The sequence below is a fragment of the Aulonocara stuartgranti genome, assembly GCF_965226115.1.
Source record: "Aulonocara stuartgranti genome assembly, chromosome: 15".
NCBI classification, from domain to species: Eukaryota; Metazoa; Chordata; class Actinopteri; order Cichliformes; family Cichlidae; genus Aulonocara; species Aulonocara stuartgranti.
The window spans coordinates 33,236,446-33,257,393 of record NC_138951.1 but is presented as its reverse complement, the minus strand read 5'-3'; the positions used below and the strand labels follow the sequence as shown (position 1 = coordinate 33,257,393).

General features: G+C 39.6%; 1 protein-coding gene across 3 annotated transcripts in view; it reads right to left on the bottom strand.

Moving 5' to 3' along the window:
- Window positions 1-20,948, bottom strand: part of bach2b (BTB and CNC homology 1, basic leucine zipper transcription factor 2b) — a 102,484-nt gene that overhangs the window by 41,735 nt on the left and 39,801 nt on the right. For 2 of the 3 annotated variants that reach the window (XM_082506854.1, XM_082506855.1), the window contains one exon: window positions 907-1,161. In XM_082506854.1, coding sequence (XP_082362980.1) covers window positions 907-1,161 — 255 coding nt within the window. Of the gene's footprint in view, window positions 1-906; window positions 1,162-11,006; window positions 11,088-20,948 lie in introns of those variants that run through there. The other variant, XM_082506856.1, reaches the window with a different exon arrangement.

The window sequence follows — 20,948 nt, the reverse complement described above, 5'->3', positions numbered from 1 at the left end:
CTGCATGCCAAAGTGTCCTTGGGCAATTGCTCCTGATGTATTCATCGGAGTGACAGAAAGTATTTAGATGTTTTCCATGTATGTATGTGGAAGGGTGGGGAGGTCCTGGGACAGATTCGTGTTCACAAAAAAAATGATATATAATGTATTACATAGCTGCTGTGACATATTACAATATGTTTTAAACACGTAGATAACCTGCCCCCACCCTAGGGTCCTGTTTGAATTTATTTAGCATATTTATTTAGCTTTCAGCTTCCTCCTCATGTTCTGAGGGAACTCCAAAGCAGCTCTAAGTGATCTAGATAAGCATAATTATCCACTATATACACACTACAACATCATCAAGATCAAAGAATGGTTTACTGAACGAAAACAGAATCACACCTGGCCATAAATGACCCCTCCCTCTATGAAACACAGTGGTATTCCTAATGAGCCATGTTGTATATTTTGTTCCTTGTTTGGATCTATTGTGCAGGCATAAGCCATATTTGAATAATAACCATAGAAAATCATCACAGTAGTACTCATGTAAGATTTTGTCTTTTATCAGCTTTATTGACAGAGACAGTGAAGAGATGACAGGAAAGCAGAGGGAGACAGAGAGACGGGACTTGAACCCAGGCCAGCTGCTCAACGCACTGAGCTAAACCAGCAACCTTCCTTGTTGATTTTTACGTGATAAAAACACATGAGTTGTTAAGAGCTGTGTGTTTTAGCTTGAGGTGGGAGTAGATAGAAGGCATAGTCAAAGATTGTCTGCAAGTGTGCAAAAGCTATTGCTATTGTTTTTGTATTTGCACCAGCAAGGAGTTTTTATTGTTGCATTGTCTAAAACGCAGCACCCTTTGCACCCTTGCAACCAAAACCTGTCAGGGGAAACAATACGATAGATACACTTACCTCTTCAGGAAGGCTAACAACCAAGCCATTCTCTGCCTGGCCCACCAACGCCTGGAGGAAATACTCGCTGCATGCAGCCAGCACAGCCCGATGTCCTCGGAATTCCTTGCCTTCCACCAGGACAGTCACATCACACAGGATATCCTGCTTCCGCTGGTCGTTGAGGCAGAGGAGGATATTGGTACAATGAACTGTTGACTCATACACATACATGGGGGCTTCAGACTTCTCATCCACGGACATTCCGCTCACGCCCTGGAAATAGAAGCAAAATAGAGGGGGGGTCAGCTTACAGCCAAGCCCGGCAGGCACATACCGCAGGGCTGACATCAGCCCCAGTGGTCTGCTGTAGCCAGCCTCATGACTGACTGCTGTTTCACGTGCTCACTCCTAGTTCAACATTTAAAAGCCAGTGATTGTTGTTGTGCACGTTTCAATACAAAATATGCATATACACCTGAAATTCACAGGTATTCCCTACATTACTGCTTGTCATGTCACATTAAAATCATATCCAGTCAATAACCAGGAAACAAAACCACACTGTACACTTTGATGCATTTACTTTTGAGGTCTATGAGTGTTTGAAATTACCCTTCTTGTGGACATCCACATGCACACCTATTTTTTATGAAGACACTGACTTAAATTACACTGCACAACTAAGTGTACATCTTTCAGGTGGACTCCAAGAAAACTTGAGAAAAGTAGAATAACAGACATTCATCTAATATTTGTACGACCAAACTGCTCCTATGGCAAATGGGGACAGTTTTATTATCAGCTTTTAAAGATTATTTAACACAATAACCTGGCACCAAAATACTACTTTTCTAGTTTAACTGACTGCACACTTTTAACTACAAGGCACATTCACACAGTGCTTTATTCTATACAGTAACCGGGGGAGGAAAACCAACACAGTCACAGCGAAGAGCTCCACACAGAAAAGCCTTGCTGTCCAAGAGGTTTGAACCCCAAACATTTTCGCTTGTGAGAGTGTAATGCTAATGATCAGGTCAAGTCGACCCAGTAAAAAAAGTTGGTTAACTCATTATTGGGGCAGGTCTGTTGTCCCCCAGTCCAGTGTTCTTATTTACCACTACTGGTGGTGCTCCTGTTAAAAAACCTTAATTTATACGCCTTGGAGAGAAAAAATAAATTAAAACATTAGCAGAATATTGTTCTTAATTAGTATATAATGCTATAACAAACAAATCAGTGAACCTTAACACAGTTCAAATAAAAATCCTGGTTCTTTCCCAGTGCTTTCAGTCTTCATTGCTCAGACTGGGTAGATAAGTCCTGATTTCATGCAATAACACAAGGATACACAGTAAGACAGGATTGACTGTCTGACCCTTACAGTTTTAGTTGCCTTTAATCAAACTACCACTAATGTATTCACACAAAGATAACCTGGAGGCAAAGTGGACAGGACAGTCATCCACTGAGCCTGGTTGGTAATCCACGCTTGGATTTACGGGAATAGTTATAAGGGAAGACAGTTACTAGGAAAGCTCTATAGGAGAGCTAGAGAGAATCAGAGTCTTCCACAATGGGTCTTTTGGCCTATCCTATCGCAGTTGCATTCTTAGGTGTGTAAAAGTAAATAGCATCAAATGGGCATGGCCTTTGAGGTTTTGTGCCTGACTGTCATGGCAGTAAGTCTGCCTAATTTCCTATTCAGACCACAAGAAGTTGAACTCTGGGAACATGCACACGCAGCACGTGCCCCTGTGGAAACGTTTTCATGTCAAACGTTCCATTCTGGTCACTCGCCCCAGTGACGACAGACCTAGAGGTATCTTCCTTCACACACACACACAAAAGCAGGAAAGGTGAAAAGCTATCAGACAAATGTCTAAAAAATCTGATTACAGAGAGAAATGCCTTTACGCCTCTGTGTGGAATTGTACTAATTAAAGAGTAATGCATGGTGCTGGACGCTGTATACACTGAGATGCTTTTGACTGACAGATAATGTGCCACAGGGCTGTTTTTACAGAAAAGGGTGCTCAGTGGACTTTTTGCTTCTTTTTTAAAACATATACGTATAAAATATGGGAAAACACACAAACTCCTACTGTTAAAATGGCCAAATAATCATGTAAACACAGAAGGAAACTCTAAGTGCCTTACAGTTTTACATATGAAGACATTTTCTGGCAGAGAAAAAGCGCTAGTGGAGAAAACACAACTAGCATCCTGTAACATTAAAAATCTGCTGATGAGCACCTTCACAATGATTTTGTCTTCAATCACAAATCAGTTTTCTGAGCCTGTTGGATCTTCCCATTCTTTGGGTTATCTCACGGAAAGTGGGAAAGGTGTGGGCAGGTGTAGCTAATTTTACTAGACCTAGCAAGAAAGCACTTTTATGACTTACTCATAAAATACCAAATAACCTATAAACCAACAAAAACTCTAATTGACTTACAGTTTTTTTGAATGAAAACGCTCTCTGGAAGAGGAATTCCACAAACAACTCCTTCTAACCTTATTTATTTTCTCCATTAACATTCTCAAAGCAGCCATCATATCTATCGCTTGCTCTTTCTTGGCCTGAAACCAATAAAGGTAAATGGTAAATGGACTGGTTCTAATGTAGCACGCTTCTACTCTGGTAGAGCACTCAAAGCACTTTACTTTACTAACATGCCTCATTCACCCATTCATAGAAGAGACCTACTCTACCTCCTGAGCTACAGCGATACCTATGCCTATATCATCACCTCACTTCATAACTCTTTCCCACAGCTTCATGGTATGGCTCATGAATGTATTGTTTTGTAGTTACTACAACTCTCCATATCACCCTGGATCTTGAAAACTGGTACGAGTACACAGTACCATTTCTAAAACATCCTCTCACTCTCCAAGAGTGTGCTATACAATCTGTTCCAAAACCCCCGCTCACTTCCGTCTTCTCCATACCTCTGCAGATATGTAGTTGGGACTACAATCTTCATCCTCTTCTTTCTCCAACTAGCCAACAATAAATTGGGCAGTTGAATTTGACAACATAAATAAAGACATAAATAAAAGGGAGGAAGTATTGCAATTATACAAATGAGTTAGCAACTGCATGACCCGTTTTTGACCTCTGGTTTATGAAGAAACTGATTTTGCTTTAAACCATGTTTGAAAATGAGAAATCACAGCCTGGGGTTCTGGTCTTTTGTGCAAGACATCTGAGGACAAAATACTTGTCAATCACCTATTCTATACTTTTTTAAAGTCTATTAGAAATATCTGATACAAACAAATGCATACTGAGCATACACCACAAATAAGGGAAGTGAAAACTGTGAGCTGCCTTTGCAAGAAATCGTTGCATTAAGGTTGTTTGTGGCCTTTGTTGTGACTGAGTTGTAATAATGATTTGACTGGGGTGGTCAAAGCACACAGTAAGATGTGACAGCTGTTCTTGTTGTTGAAGTATGTCAGTCTAGTCTGGTCCAAATGATATATAGTTATGATACTTTCACTAAACACTTCTCAGTTAGTTTTGCAGGATCATGATCTGTCTTCCAAGAATAATGTTTTCAGATGTAGCTGCAAGGTTCAAGGCCATGTGAACGTGATGTTTGCACCCTAGAATTCAATTCACTTGCAGTCGGAGGAAAATGCAATGATAACACAACACAATGATGCAGCATAACACACGTGTCTGCGCGCACACACACACACACACACACACACACACACACACACACACACACACACACACACACACACACACACACACACACACCACAAAATAGCAGTTTGTGGCAGAAGTTTGATTAGATGCACAGATGGATGTAAAAGATTTCTTCCCTTCTACTTAGCTTAAATGTGTCAGTCACATCTATTTTATAATATTACTGGTATTACTGCATTCTTCTCTAACATTAGCAAATGATTATTCTGCTAATATACTACCAGCCAAAAGGTTTTTAAGGCCTGTTTAAGGCTTCCTGCATCATTCTTTCCTCCGTCACACACATCAATTGTAATCTGTTCAGTAGGTCTCATGATTGTTATGGAGAAACACAGCTAAGTTGAGTAACGTTTAGCCCCTGAAGAGAAAAATCACATTTGCATAGAAAATCAGTGAAGTGAAAAGGGAAAAACAGCAGAATGTGTGAGTCAGCTTCAGCTTGATTGTATCACATGACAGGTTTTGGTTTGGGGGATTTAAGAAGGTGGAATTGTAATGTGTGACAGTGTGCTATAATGTGCTCTATAAAGTGTTCCCCTTTCTCTCAGTGTCTCAGCAGACTAGCTAACATGCAGTGTGGGTGGAAGGAAGGAGACGGACTAAGTTATGATTAGACTGAGCCCTAGTGGCAGATGCATGTTTTTTCCTATAATAAAAAACATACTGTTCCAGAGAACACTATGATATCAGTGCACTCCAGCATTTCATGTGAAACTAGCCTCTTTCCTCTTTAGCTGAGTCTCAAACCATGAAGGAGATGGGGAAATATCATCCATTAAGTCCTAGTTTTAAAACATTCAATTCAGTCCTATTTCAATTACATTTCATTATATAATGCCAGTTCATAACAACACAACAGTCACCTAGGTGACTTTATATTGTAAGATCTCTATTTTAGCAGGACGGCAGCTCCAGAGAAAGCAGAATCAGGATCAGGGAGGGGCAGTAATCTGCTACAACTGGTTAGGAGTAAGGGAAAAGAGGAGAGAGCAGAGAGAGATGGGACAAAAGGCAAACTATAGGAGGAAGGGCCAGTTTATTAATTGCTCCACTACTATATTTAGACAGAGAGTGAAAAGAGGTAAGTGAAGAAGAAATGCTCTGCATCGTGAGAAGCCTAAGCCTATTGAGGCATAACTAGTGCATGGTTCAGGATCACTAGTTATCACTAGTTATATATACAAGGGAATCAAGCATCTCTGATTTGTTGCCTTCTTTCTATCTAAAACCGCACACGTTCTCACAGGCCCCATCTTATCTTAATTAAACACCTCATTCTACCACATCACCCAAATTCAGTCATTTGCTCTCAGACTGCTGGCTTACTTGTAGTTCTAAGTAGTTCTTAGGGTTCTTAGGGAGACTGAGCCTTGAGTTTTGAGGCCCTTCTTCTGTGCAACCAGCTCCCAGTTTAAATTTGGGAAATAGACACCCTGTCTACTTTCAACATTAGGCTTGAAAGTAGGCAGGGTGCCCTAACCATAAGCTCTATGTGCTTTATCCTTTTTTGATAAAGCACATAGTTAAGGTTAAGTTCCTTAACTCACTATGTGTTTATACACCAGTCTGCATTTAATCACCTCCACAGTTTATCCCGTCTTCTCCCATCAACCCCAAACGGTTGTAGCAGATGCAACCTCCCTAAACTTGGCTCTGCTGGTGGTTACTTCCCGTTAAAAGGCAGTTTTTCTTTCCCACTGTCGCTAAGTGCTAGCTAAAATGGGATTGTTGAGGTTTCCTCTGTATGATTGTAGAGTCTTTATCTTCCCAAAAAAGGCTTAAGACTATTGTGACTGTGTAAAGGTGACTGTTGTTGTGATGTGGTGTTATATAAATAAAACTATAATGAATTGAATTGAATAAAAAACATGTCAAATTCAGTCAGTAATGGTGCCAAAACTGTACAAGGAAGGCATGGGCAATTTTTATAGTATTAAACCTCTCTGGAATTTACCTTTAAAGTTATCATAACAATTGTCAAGAATATGGAATCAGCCCCACAGGCATGTTCATTAACACCTGCTACAAGTCTGAAAGGAGGCATAGTAGAAAGGCTTTCCCTACAGCTTAGTGTAGGAAGATCATGTCTAATAGGCATTGAGTTGTTGTTTTCTTTCTTTTTATAAAAAATTGTGACCAAGGATGTAAACAACATGACTGTGTCTGAATCCATGTGAGTCTGCACACTGTGGCGTCTTGTAATAAATAAGATTAGTCTCAACTGCTGCTACTACAGTCTAACAGCATTATCTACTGAGGCAGTACACTCAGAGGGAAACTAACATGAAAGCTGTATCATTGTACACAATTAGTGGGGAGCACTCGAGACAGATGACTGTAATCACACTGAGGATAAACACAGTTTTAATTGGAATTATCAAATTAGGCAAAGCGACGGATGCCCCTGGAACTGTTCAAGGTGGCAAATGTCAGCAAGAAGTGTGATGATGATGTTGAGGTAAGTAGAAGCTTCTAATCCAGAGTATGACTATGTCATTAGATAGTCATACTGAGTAAAGTACAAATTAAAATTGCATTCAGTTCTCCTGGAACTCGCAACACTCATCCACATATAATGTCGTTGAATACAACATGCTGATTATTATTGTTATTATTTTAAGAAAGGCTTCACTTCCTTAAATGAAACAGTTTACTTCTCTTTACCCTCATAGCAATAGAGTTTCACTGTCTTAGAAGAGCACATCCATCTATCTGATTTTTAAATACTTCAATTTCTATCTATATCATAGTTAATTGAAGTAAAGGGCAGGGAGGCTGTACACACATTATATTTCAAACGTGATCTATCTGACTGAAACTGTAGATGTTTAACGTTTCCAACCTTTTGTCCTGTTTTGTCCTATTATCATCATTGGAAAATTTTATATAAGATTTTATATAGCTTTTAGAATCTGTTTTAGTTTTGGTGTCACATTAATGGAGTGCCAACCAGGTGCAGTTAGAGTGGATCTAGGATAACACTACAAGCTAGGTTTGGGTCTCAGTTTCAGGCCAAGGCCGATGGCTAGTCTCTTTCAAGCTCCAGAGTGGTCAACCTGCGCACCACTTGAACCACTTCAACACTTCACACATGGATCCTGAAATACTTTGCACTATACAAGCTCAACAGAACCCTAAGAGCCTTCATTGGGAATTAAATGGGGATAAGGAGAACAACCCTAGAGGCCAACTTCAAGCCAGTTGCACAAGTTACCATCGAGTGCAGGATTTATCAAGGAGTGCTCTTTTCCTACTGAACCCCCTTGGCCAGATCATTAGCATGACTGGCTATGGATACTGCCTCCTCTACATGGATGACATCAAGCCAGGAGTGAACAATACATCAATTTTGCTGATCATTCAATGCTGAATGGGAAGAACAACACCTATGCCCTGCCAGTCATCAGATACCTTGCTGGGATAATAGGGCGGTAAAAGCCATTGACATCAAGACAAGAAAGTTCCTCACCTGGTGGGTTTCATCTCAAGTCCAAGACCCTTGCCAAGGGCTGGTGAGTATCAGAACCACTACCCAGAATGAAACATAAAAGATCAATGAATACATCAGGAAGATGGCCACAACCAATCATGTGCTTAGTGAATACTTCACACAGCACAAACCGGGTGATGAATAGAAGCAAGAAGAGGAACCATCGTAGAAGGACAGGCCCCTGCATGGCATGTATGACCAGAAGATAGATGAAGTGGCTGATATTGAAAAATCGTACCAATGACTGGACAAAGCTGGACTGAGGCTGCTACTGAGACAATCTAGCACATAACAGCAGGGTGCAAGATGGTAGCAGGCAGGGCATGGAACTCTATAACCAAGCGGCTGACATAGTAGGTCCCAAGGTCCAAATCGGATATGACCCAAAAGATGGTGTTTATATGTATTAAAAAAATCGAGCCACAATCTCACTGTTCACAACCCACAGAAATGCTGAGATTTTCCTCCAATTTAAATCTTTTTATGAAAGCAAAGGGGCTTAATTAGGATCTCACTACAACAAAGTATGTTGCAGGTCTGCCCTGCGATGTCCAGGGTGTACCTGCGATGAAAGTAAATAAGTGGTCATGGATGAATAGATGAAAAAGTACGCATGATGAGGTTAGAGAGAGCAATTGATCATCTAAAATAAAAGACTCCGCATCTGACCAACTGGACTTCTGTGTGGAAGTGCCTGAAATAAACATTTAAAGTGAGTAATAAGAATAAGATAAGAAGAAGTGCACCAGAAAGGAAACTCCGTGCTCTTTCATACAAATTCCAAATCTCTGGGATTGAACGATTAGGTAAAGACTATAGTTCCAATATGAGCCACATGAGGCCAATTTATTTTGGCTTTAACAGATAGCTTCCCCCTATGTGACATCACAATGTGCTTGTCCATCCAAAAACTCGGACTTGAAGGCTGCAATTTGTGTAGTAGTTAAAACACATATTCAACATGCTCCCTTGATCACAATGATCTGTGTTACTTATGTTCTAACTTCAGTAGGGCTAATCTATGAATTGATAAAACTCTCTGACCTCTATGGCTCATAAGCCTGTTGCATAACCCGTTGAATGCCATTAAATGGTAAATGGCCTGTATTTGTATAGCGCTTTACTAGTCCCTAAGGACCCCAAAGCGCTTTACAGATCCAGTCATCCACCCATTCACACACACATTCACACACATTAAATTCCAGAAATAGTTCAAGAAAAAATACAAATTTATAATTACTCATTCCGTCTTTGAGCTGTTAGTGTCACAGACAAAACATGCTATCTTATGTACTCACAGTAGTGTCTAAACATTTTAAATTGCACTCTCAGTATTCAGCCAACACTGTTAAATCACAAGGTTGATAGCTTTGCAAGCAAACTGCAACACAGGAAGGAACTGAGCATTTAAATGCAAATCCAATTTTTCTTCACACCTTCAAGAAAGATGGATGATTTTAAACAGAACATCCTCTGCATTTTTCATTTGAACACCAACATAAAATCATCCCAGAAGTGAATTGCTTCTATTAAGACTATGAATTGAGATTCTTGCCAAACTGTTTTTTGGGGGCTTTCCACTCTTACCACAGAAAGTTCACAAACATCCATGCCTGAGGTACTGATAAAGCGAACGGCTTTTTATAAGGTCACTAGGCTGCTGATATCGATCCTGAGATAATATATGCAAGACATCCATGTCTGAGACATTCTGCTGATACATACAAATGCTGAGGTATGTGGAAGCGTAATCAGAAAGAAAGACACTTTGCCCTGCTTCCTCACACCTCAGATGTTTCAAAAAGTTGTTTGTGAAATGAATTGATACAACCAAGACAAAAACTGTGGTATTTTACAAAAATAATAATAATGTGTAATTGTGTAACTCTATTAGCAGTGTCCTCCTGAAATGTGCCAACAACATTGAGATTAAAATCCTCATCTCTGCCCTAAATGCTCTCTGGTCGCTATGGTAACACGTAAATATGTCTTTCAAAATAAGACACACAACTACAACACGGGAAAAGACCCAGGGAAACCGAGTTAACGATAAATACCCCGAAAACCATAAATTTCACACCCGATCATCAACTCTTGCGCCGTGGCACCAAACGACTCAGTCACTGAACTAGACTACATCTGCTAGACTACTGATTTCATTTTCTGGGCTGAGGATGAACCTACTTTGTATCCTTCCATTAAACGTCCTCAACAGCTCTTCATCCCAACCCAAGCTCTGCGTCCTCTTGAAGTGTTCTTGCTGTTGAAACTGATTATAGACTACAGACCATAAACCTGCATCAGTCTGCAAACAGCCTCACTAACACCATGACTCTTATCTCTCAGTTTTGGAAAGGTCCTGACAGTGACCTTAGCCACATCACTGAAAAAAACAGACCTTTAAAAGGCCAATAATGTGGAGCCCGAGCTGAATGGAAATCATCAAAGACAATGAGAAGAATCTGATAAGAAGGTCAGCATCTAAATAGAAAGTGCACCGACATCGAGAAAATATTATGAGTGAAAGCTTGAAACATTTGTCTGCTGCATAAAGGCATCTAAACTGATGGTTAACAGTGTTAGCCACATGTTTTCTAACCATATTCTAGACTCTTCTTCAAATACTCTGTGACATTTTGGTTTTATATCACATAAGAATCAAGAAGCTATTTATAGTTGTATTCCACTACAATTGGTCTCGAAAAATCTGCTGAACAAAGTCGTGTAAAGCAACAGAGAATATTATCCAGAGTTATGGCTGCATTTCACCAAAATACAGCAACTTTCACTGAACCAAACACCTGCATAAGAGTTTACTTACTTCTTCTGTCATCTTTTCATTCAACACAAAGACAGAAAAACAGATAATATTCATAACAATAAAGTGGTGCCAGTTGGCATTACCTCAGAAAGGCATCAGCATACATCCAGTCATCTTGTTATTCCACTCTTTGCTCTGACAACTTTGTCAAGTCTCTCACTGTGTGTTACCAACAGAATCTGAGCCTATCAATGTTTGTGGGAGGTGAGTATGACTGAGCAAGTGAGCTATGCGTAAGTGTGTGTGCGTGTGACAGTTGTGTATGTGTTTGTGTGATGGCATGCTAGAATATTTTTGGACTCTGCCTGCTTAAATGCAGCTTGCATGAATCATGACTTCCCACATAGTAGGTCAGTGAGTGGGGTGAGTCATATTGCTGTCTTATATGGTAACACACTGCACATGTGATAGCAGCGCTGGGGTTATCTATAGACTCAGCTTACTGCCTCAAATGTCTGAAGCAGAGCTGCTGCGTCTCAAACCTAATCCCAAGTCTAATCTTTTCTTTTATTGTCAACATTTCAGAATTCTAGTTTTGAGCAATTGCCAAGTATTTTGGTGTGACTCTGACCCACTTTGGTTTCCAGAGGCACAGCTTTATCCTTAAATCTGACGACTGCACAACAAGCACAACAGTTGCCACAGAGCATGTATATGTATATGCACTAAATCTAGAAAGAATATTGCATCTTATGACGATGACAAGGTACACCTGCGCACCCAAAAAATCTGCTTGTCTTAACCTCTTCCTGTGTAATTGAGAAAAACAACAAGGGAACAAGTTTGCAGACTGCTTGCAAGTAACTGATGATGGAATAAAACACCCAAAAAGTGCAGAAAAGAAAAGCAGCCTGTGAGAGATTGGATTAGAGCATGTGCAGAGCTTTCCAACATACATTTTGAGAAGGAACAGATGCACTAATTATGCCAGTGATTGTCAGGAAAAGTGATTGCCCAGAACCAGCCTGTGTTCTGTATTACTAAATAAGCCCAGAAGAACAGATAGAGTGAACAGAAGTGGACGGGCTACATGATACAATAAATTCTATGCGTGCACAAAGAGAAAAAATTCAACTGTCAGGTTCACAAAGACTCATGCGCAAAACCCTCATGGAAATAAAAGCAAGTGGAAAGTCTCCCCACAGGAAAGAGTTGACACAGATGCTTCACCCACGTCAAAACCTTCAAAAGCCATGGCTGGATGCATGTGGATGTGTATGTGGGCGTGTGTACATGTGTGAGTGGGCTAGAGGGCACAAGCATGCTGAGATAGCAGAGAAAAAACATTTTTTCACACATTGCTCTCGCATGTGTGACATCTCGAGCTTTAAGAATACACATAAGTGATGTTTTATAAATGTTAAGCACGGGAAAAAATGTGCAAAACTATAGTGGTACAATGCAAATATCCAGCTGAGATCTGAGGGGTGAAGAAATGAAAGACACCATGTTAATCATGTGACTGATCACTAATATCCTGCTCAGTGAGCACAAAGAAATGTCCGACATTGCTAAAAAGGAGCTGGACACCATATTCTTCCTTGATTATCTACTTTGTGTCATCATCTTGCTTTTGCAATTTCTGAGTACTCAGAAAAGACCACAGGTAAGCGTGGGAGTAGGCCCCACTCAACTGTTGATCATCCATTCACTCAGTTCATTCGTTTCACAATGCATTTTGCAGGTTTTGTATTCATCCAAATTCTTGTCCAGAGCATTAATTAAACGCATTAGAATTCTGACTTCTTTCAGTCCAGTCCATTTAGGGTCTTGCAGAAATAAATTGCTGTGTTTCAAAAGCAATCTTTAAAGCAGGTAATAAAAATGAAGGCCATCCTTTAGCATCTCTGCTCTGATGTCCAGCAGCTCCATAAGACAATTCTGCTTATTCCAGTGATCTGATCTTGTGTCACTAGTTTTTATGCCAACAGAAATATGATGCACATTACTGCAGTGATGTAACTGAGGTGTTAAGACTAACTGGTCTGAATTGTCCACATTAGGAGGCTGCAGAGATTTTGGACTTGTGCACATCAATCAGGAAGCCCTCAATTTTGAGTTTTGTAATAACTGTTTGTCTTTTTTTCTTCTTTTTCAAAATTGTCAGAAGTCAAAACCCAAATTGAAAGTAAAACTAAGTTCATTGCACAGCAAGACTTATATAAACAATAAAAGGTCCAACACAGCTAGCCTCCATATGTTTGGAAAAAGTCATATTTGTGTCACATGAAGACATTACACCCCGGACTGTCTTCTAACCATTTTCCACAATTCAAAGTGACATTTCAGACAGAACAATAGTCTGGAGATTCTTATTATCTTGTGCTTACTTCTTCGCCTTTGACACGCCTACTTCTATGTTATTGGGGTGATCCCTACAAATCTGCTGAACAACCACTGCTGCCAGTTTTCTCTGCCTGCAGTAAAGTCAGTGTGGGGGGAGGCTGCATAACATTCACACACCCACCCGGCGATTGGCCATACCAGGTTAGATGACCTCTGCAGTTTTGTGTGGGAGAGCTAATTTGGGAGGTGATGTTATCCTGAAAACATATGCGCACAAACACACGTGTGCACACGCGCCTTCATGTGCACAAGCACCTTCATGTGCACACACACAAATAAAATTACCACAATACCGCTTACACACAGCTTCTCTGTTGTTAGAGGAGATTCCTTTTTTCTCAGTATGTCTACACAAGAGGTTCATTTTGACTTGGACAGCAAACCACCACTCTTGGTTAGTAAACTAGCTACTTTTTCTAATACTTGTGGTGATAAATAGGTTCACGGACGCACGTCTGAAAGTTGACTTCTTTGATTTTCTTTAGTGGGCTGTGTGCAGACCGATATATTGCGTTTCCTTTACCTTTGCGTTTCCATCTCTGATGTTGATTTTAGATTTTTTTAATCACACGAGTCATGAAAAATGGAATTGGAATTCATTTTCTTGAACAAAAGGAAATGGTACCTTTTGGATAGATCCTGGATTCACTAAACTACTTGATTAAGTTTAGGATTCGATCATTGTTTAGCATAGCAACTCCCCCATATTCTTGGTGCTCTGAAAAGTAGCTGCAGTGGGAAAACAAGAACTTAAAAGAAAAGATTTATTACAAATGTATTTGTGAGTAGTATAAAAAGTAGAAGAAAAAAAAATTTTCCCCTAAAATTTATAAAATAATGCTTTGTTGTATGGAAATGTACTTTTTACACTGGATCTTTTCAGTGTTATATGAAAATGAAAAAAACTGGATACTTGGCTGTGATAAAAAATACGTGTAAATACCTCTGTGGGAAACTCTTGACGCACTCACTAGTGCTTTTCCTTTTTGTTTTCACTTTTAAATGTTAACACGACTCCGCCTGAGTAATCACCATGTGCTGATAGTAGTCTGTCAGAAAACATACTGTGATATTGATGCCACTGCACTGAGTGCAAATGCATTGTAATATATTATAGTATCAATCAGACTGTAGCGCTCACAGCCACTATAGTGCTGCGAAAGTATACTTTTCTCAGTCTTCATATGCAGCATGTATCTGTGGTTTGTGTAACCGCTGATCATATTTCACAGCAATCAGTGATGCTTGGCTGTCTCAAACATATGCAAGATATTGCAGGTTTCACACAAAGCAATCATTAGTCAGCTGATTTGAACGAGTTAAGCTAAGGCATCTCTAAACATGACTGTAAAGTGATGCTGTTGCAGAATGACTCAAAATCTAGCACTGTACTACTTTAGCCTGTGCATACCAAGTAAAAACTAGTAGATACCACTAACAATACAGTATATCCATCTATATATATATATATATATATATATATATATATATATATATATATATATATATGCATTTAGGCAAGTGCAGAGGTGTAACATAGTTCAGCCAGAACTGTCAAAATACGCCAACTCAAGTCCCAATTCCCTCACATCTAATGCTATGGCACAGACTGAAAGGTTATGGTTTGAAGTGTGCGCAGATGTGACACAGAGTGCGGTTTAGTGGCTTTTGGGCAGCAGTATCGATGACTCATACTGAGAAGAGAAAGCAGTGCTTATTGATTAGACCCCTTTGCACAACCAAGCACCACAAGTCACAGTGGAAATAGTCATAGGCTGGAGGAACTGTATCTCCAGCCTACTGTGCGTGTGTGTGATGTTTGAGGTGTTATTTGGTTTTCATCATTTGGTTATGAAATGAAAAAGGGAGATATTGGCAACACTGAGTTATAGATATATCTCTAAATCATGGAAATAAACATAGCCCGTGTTTGTGCAGTTGTGCCTGTGATGTTGTCTGTTTGATAGAGACATTTGCACATTTCAGATCTTTCATAACAAACAGGAGGTAAAGCAGTGGCCTCAGTCATACACCCGTTCCAGAGCAATTAGTGTGTTGGTACCAAACCTGTGATTTATCTGCACAGAGGTGGTCCAGCTGTGTCATGGCGCCATTAGAGCAATCTGTTCAAGCAAACTGTAGCAATCTGACTGCTAATATTTGCTGTGCACTTTCACATTATGTTAGTACACAGTGTGGGTATAGAAAACTGACTGCTACTGTGCACTTTTTCATACAATCGCATAGCATTCAATAAAAAAAAGCCTCTTTGATAAGACATTGAAAAAATGTCAACGTAATCACAATCTATTATCTGAAACAATCTATACAAATAATTATGAATTAATTATGAATTAATGAACCACACAAATTATTAGAAAGTAACAGACTACTGTGTGATTTCAGCTGACACAGTTTTTGTTTCTAATTTTGTTTATATGAAATGACATATTGAAAGCTTTGTTTGAGCCCTTACAAAGACAGATGTGTGTCAAGTCATTGAATTTTCCACAGGTGGACAACAAGTTGTTGTAATATCTGACAGATGAACAAAGGAAACAGGAAGCGTCTGACCTCAGTTTTAAGTTTCATGGCAAAGGTTGCGAATACTTAAATACATGTCATATTTTCTAGTTTTTAAAAAACTAAATTTGCAAGGATTTCACTTTGTCATTATGGGGTATTGTGTAGAATTTTTTAATCCATTTTGGGATAAGGATGTAAAATGACAAAACCTGGAACAAGTGATGTGTGAGTTTTGGGATGCACTGTATGTGGCCTTATAGAAGCAACAGCAGGCTAGATAACTTGGTTATAGTCTTTGCTCTGCAAAGATCTGTTTTAATCTCTATAACTATGAATTTCTGTTTCATTAAACAGGGCTTTGTAACAAGTTCAAGAAGAATCACAGGCTGCAAAAGCAGGCAGGTATATCGCTTGGGCAGCACTTGAGTTCACTACAACAGTGTACGCTCTGTCCACAGCACAGGGGCTGATGGCATATAGGTTGCACAATAAGTGTGATTGATTTTTCCATCATGGCTTGAAATTACTAATCCAATAATTTGTTGAAAGAACCACATCCAGAGGAAACTGCAGAGCTGTGTGTTTTCACACATTGATCATCTTCTGCTGTAATTTTATATATGATGCACTTTTGTTCTCCAGTATAACATAATGCACCCATACAGCCCCAATGACTCTGCAGCTTGTGAGGGTAAATAAGCCAGTGCTATGTCATTTGTTAGTGTTAGTTTTATAGCTGAGAGCAGCAAGGCTGACTGATGAATATCATGTCAAGCTTTGAGTTCACATCTCCACCTGTCAACACATCCCTATAAAAACAAACACAAAACTATATAATAAAAGAAATATCTCCTGATACGAGAAAACACTTACTTTTCTGGCTGTAAATATTCCTTTCACTTTGATATTAATATAATTAATGTATATATAATATTAATGCCATACTATATAGCATTTTGCATTGTTGGAATGGTGACTATAGTGTTTCTAAACTAATGACCAATGGCTCTAAAATAGGTAGCCAGCTAAAGTTAGCTTCAATTAACTTTAACAATCATTTCAATTTCAATTCAATTCAGTTTTATTTATACAGCGCCAAATCACAACAACAGTCGCCTCGAAGTGCTTTATATTGTAAAGTAGACCCTACGATAATACATACAGAGAAAAACCCAATAATTATATGACCCCCTATGAGCAAGCACTTTGGTGACAGTGGGAAGGAAAAACTCCCTTTTAATAGGAAGAAACCTCCGGCAGAACCAGGCTCAGGGAGGGGCGGGGCCATCTGCTGGGAGATTTGTCGTCCTTATTAACTATTCTAGCTAAAAATACATAGAACTGCATTGCTTTGTATGCTTTCAACCAGTGTATGAGGTGCTATTTTCCAAAATATATAAGGTTTGTAAAACATCACCAAAGAGCTCTGGTAGGAATTCTGGTGTTTGTGGTGTTTAAAGTATTGCAGTGTGCGCTGCCACAAATGATAGTGAGGATGATTTCAAGTGTGTTCACATATTTTTGTTGTCTTCTTTTAAGAGATAAGGGCTTAAACATATTCAGTTCAATGTAGTGTCCAGTACTGGAGGAGTTGTTTCCCCCTTTAGAATGTGCAGCTTTTAACCTAACATCCTATAGTATTATGAAACCCACAAAGCTAGCTAGCTGGCATTTGTGGCTTCTGTGCAGATGTGCTGTGGCTGATTTGTGCAATATTGTGTTATATTGGTGCTTTTTCAGTCTGAGACAGTTCTGGGTTAAATGATTCATGATTTAAATTCACATTAAATGACACACATTACACATTAAGTCCACCAGCTTTACACTTAAATCTCTTAAGACTATTCTGTTTCTCAGTGGTCACTCACAAATACTGAAACGTACTGTCCTCCATCTTAAAGGTCACCTTCTGCTGCCACTCCCACTCAGCCTCAAGTCAAGTGCAGAGCAAACACTACACTGATTGATGGAGTAGGAAAGCTTTCCTCCCAGATCAGCCCCGTTGAACCTCTGGGGAAGAAAATGCAGACGCAAGCTGCTGCTATTTGTGGATGAGAGACAGCGCTGGCTAAAATGACATGTTGGACCACAGTCTGCGGGAGGAGGTTAGCTTTTCTAGTGGCACACAGTTCTTGGAAGGCATGATTGATGCACATCTCTGCTCGACCGTCTTAATCGTTTTAGCCTGTCTGTGGCTGTGTAGCCATAGTGTCCATGTAGCCACAGTGTCCATGGCCTGTGAGAAGGCCACTCTTAAGCTCCAAATGGGGCTAAATGGCCCTTCTTTATTCTGCTGCTGTTTCCTGACTGAGGTCAGCCTCTCTCCACACCGCAAATTACTCCCTAAAAAGCTGGCAGACAGGGCTGTGCAGAAATTGCCATTTATTTGTTTATAGGTTGAACTGTGCACTAAGACCCCTATAGTAAAGGCTATTTTTAGCTGCCTAATCCTTCAATAGATTTATAATCACTCAGGCTTGGCCAAACAGCAAAAATAAACACAAATATGTAGACTGGGTTTGTAACTGACCTGTCATCGTTTTTGCACTGCTGCTTTTATTCAAGAAAAAGACCCTTTGCATCATATAGACCTACTTATGAACTGCCAGATGTCAGCCTTATTGTGGAACCCGAGATAATTTCTGGGATATAAACCATGATTCTGAACAATAAGTAACTGGGAAGAGTAGCAGTGTTTGTAATGGAGAGTGCAGACTGTATAAGGTTTACAACTGTTTCATTTTCTCTCATTTTAAATGTATTTGTGATAGATGGAGGCAGTCGAAACCATCCAGTAAAAAACTTAAATACTACTGACTACTGATGCCTTGAGGCACAATGATTGAAATGTAAACTAGTGATGTCATCAGTCAACTCTTAAAGGGAACCCCGACTACTACTAAGTTACTCTAAATATGTTACAAATGATCTCCACTACATACTTGAGAATAACTACAATTTTTTTTTGTTATTCATTAAATCTTTGTTGTTTAAAACTATTTTGGAGCCATGGGAGTGGCCATGTTTTTTCGCACACAATGCATTCTGGGACGATGACGTGTTTTGGTTGTCGGCAGTATAGGTGCTTTCGTTCAGATAACCGGTTTTGTTTTTATAGTGTAGCAACCGTATTAATTAACTTGCCTATTAGTGACCTGGTTACGACTTGGTAGACCAGCACTATCCGGTCTTTGAGTTTGACGTTATTAGCCATGTCTGGGCCCAAACTCCGCTGCAAAAGTCAAATGATCACTGCAGCATTACTGAGAGTTGAAAAACTGTCTAAATGTGTTCATTTGTAATAAAATGATCAGTGTGCCTGCTCTGCCAGGTGTAACAATTAAGTTTAACATCCAGGCATCCATGAAAACTGAATTTTTGACATTTAACTGAGTTAGAAGTTAGCAGGGAGTTACCTCATTTGCTTCCATCTAAATATAATATACCATGTTCTGACTGAGAGATTTATTAAACAAATTAAAACGTACAGCTCTGCTATCACTTCCAACATAAATGACGACAGGAAAGTAAACAGCAGCGACGTTTGTAGGGTTACTGAAGTTGGGCTAGCTGGTATATAATGATGCGCATTGAGCATGCGACTAGCATAACATAAACAATAAAGCTGGAGGACGAATGCTAACGAACGGAGGACTTTTTCCACTCGATAAAAGTTAATGTGAGCGTCCCCACATTAGGGGCAAATGCAATCGCATGGCAGGATGCTGTAAACGGACCAAACGTCAGTCAGGAGAACCACCGAGATAATCCATCCACAATACAAGGTTAGTCATTAATATACTGCTGCATGACTGTAGTTACATCATAAGGGTTTAAAAACTGAGCTTTAAAATGATTCGCGGTAATAAAAACCATGAGAAGCCAACAGTGATCACTGACTGTTTTTAGGGGCTTGTTGAGATTAAATCGAACAAGATACAAAGCATTAAAACATGTTAAAAACACAAAAGTCTTATTAAATGCAGAACACTTTGGGCCCAGAAGCAGGATTCATAATGTTATCACTTAAAGACTGGATACCGGTCATGGAGGCTAACAAGGGCTGCCCAAAGAACATCTGGATTAAGACATATGGCTTCAAAAGGTTTTGGTGCTTTACAACAAACCTTCTCAGTCGTCGTTGCCATTGGCAAGCAGTAGCCGCATAGATACCAGTAGTTTTCCCTGACTCTCGCATCCTCGTGTGACGGATTGTTTTCATCTTCATCTAAACTAAGTACTGATTGACTATTTTCATTCTCTCTCTCGGATTACTCTGGTTCAAACTGGAAAGGTTGAACAGAAGCCATTTCCAGTGCGCTGCTAACTGTGAACTGGATGCGGTGCAACCGTATGACGTCACTACCCAGAGTGCATTGAGAAGTAAATAACAATGGTGGCCTACTGGTAAATCGGTTTTATATAAAATGTGCTTAAAAGGAAAACATTTGGCGTATTTTAATACCACATATGTGTTATTGAAAGCACAGTACATATTTTAGCACAAACATGTCTTAATAGCCGGTGTTCCCTTTAACCTTTTTCAGCCTAGGAGTCCCTACACCAGTCCAGACCAAAAAGTACTTTAATGCATCTGCAGGCCACTACCAAAACAGACATCTACACTAATGATCTACCCTTTTTTGGGTGGATGAGCAGGTCAGAAGAAAGAAGGCAGCTCAAGTTTCACTGGAACTCGAAAGAGGTCATTCATTGGTTTGTGCAGCACACTTTACGGCAAGGTGCCACTTGAAAATTACAAAACCAAACTGTTTGTTGAAGAGATTCTGCACTCAGTCGGTGATTCCAACTCTTCCAGTGTCTGATGGCGTCATTAATTTGCTTGTGCAACTTGTAGAAATGTCTCTCCTGCTTTGCACAAACTATATGAAGCACATTTTCTCCTCTGTAATTGTAACTATTTATCTATGATCAGATATAGACTGTACAAACTTTTATTAGCATCCAGTTTTATCCCTAATTAGTCAGTGTCATCATTCACTGTCAGGAACATTAATCTGCTGGGTATGGTCTGAAAGGACATAACCATTTAAAATTTCCTTACAATGAAACTCCAAAGATACGAGTGTTGTACTGTTGTTTTTCAAGGATGAATGTGTGAGCAAAGTTTACTGCTCACATAGTTTAGCAGT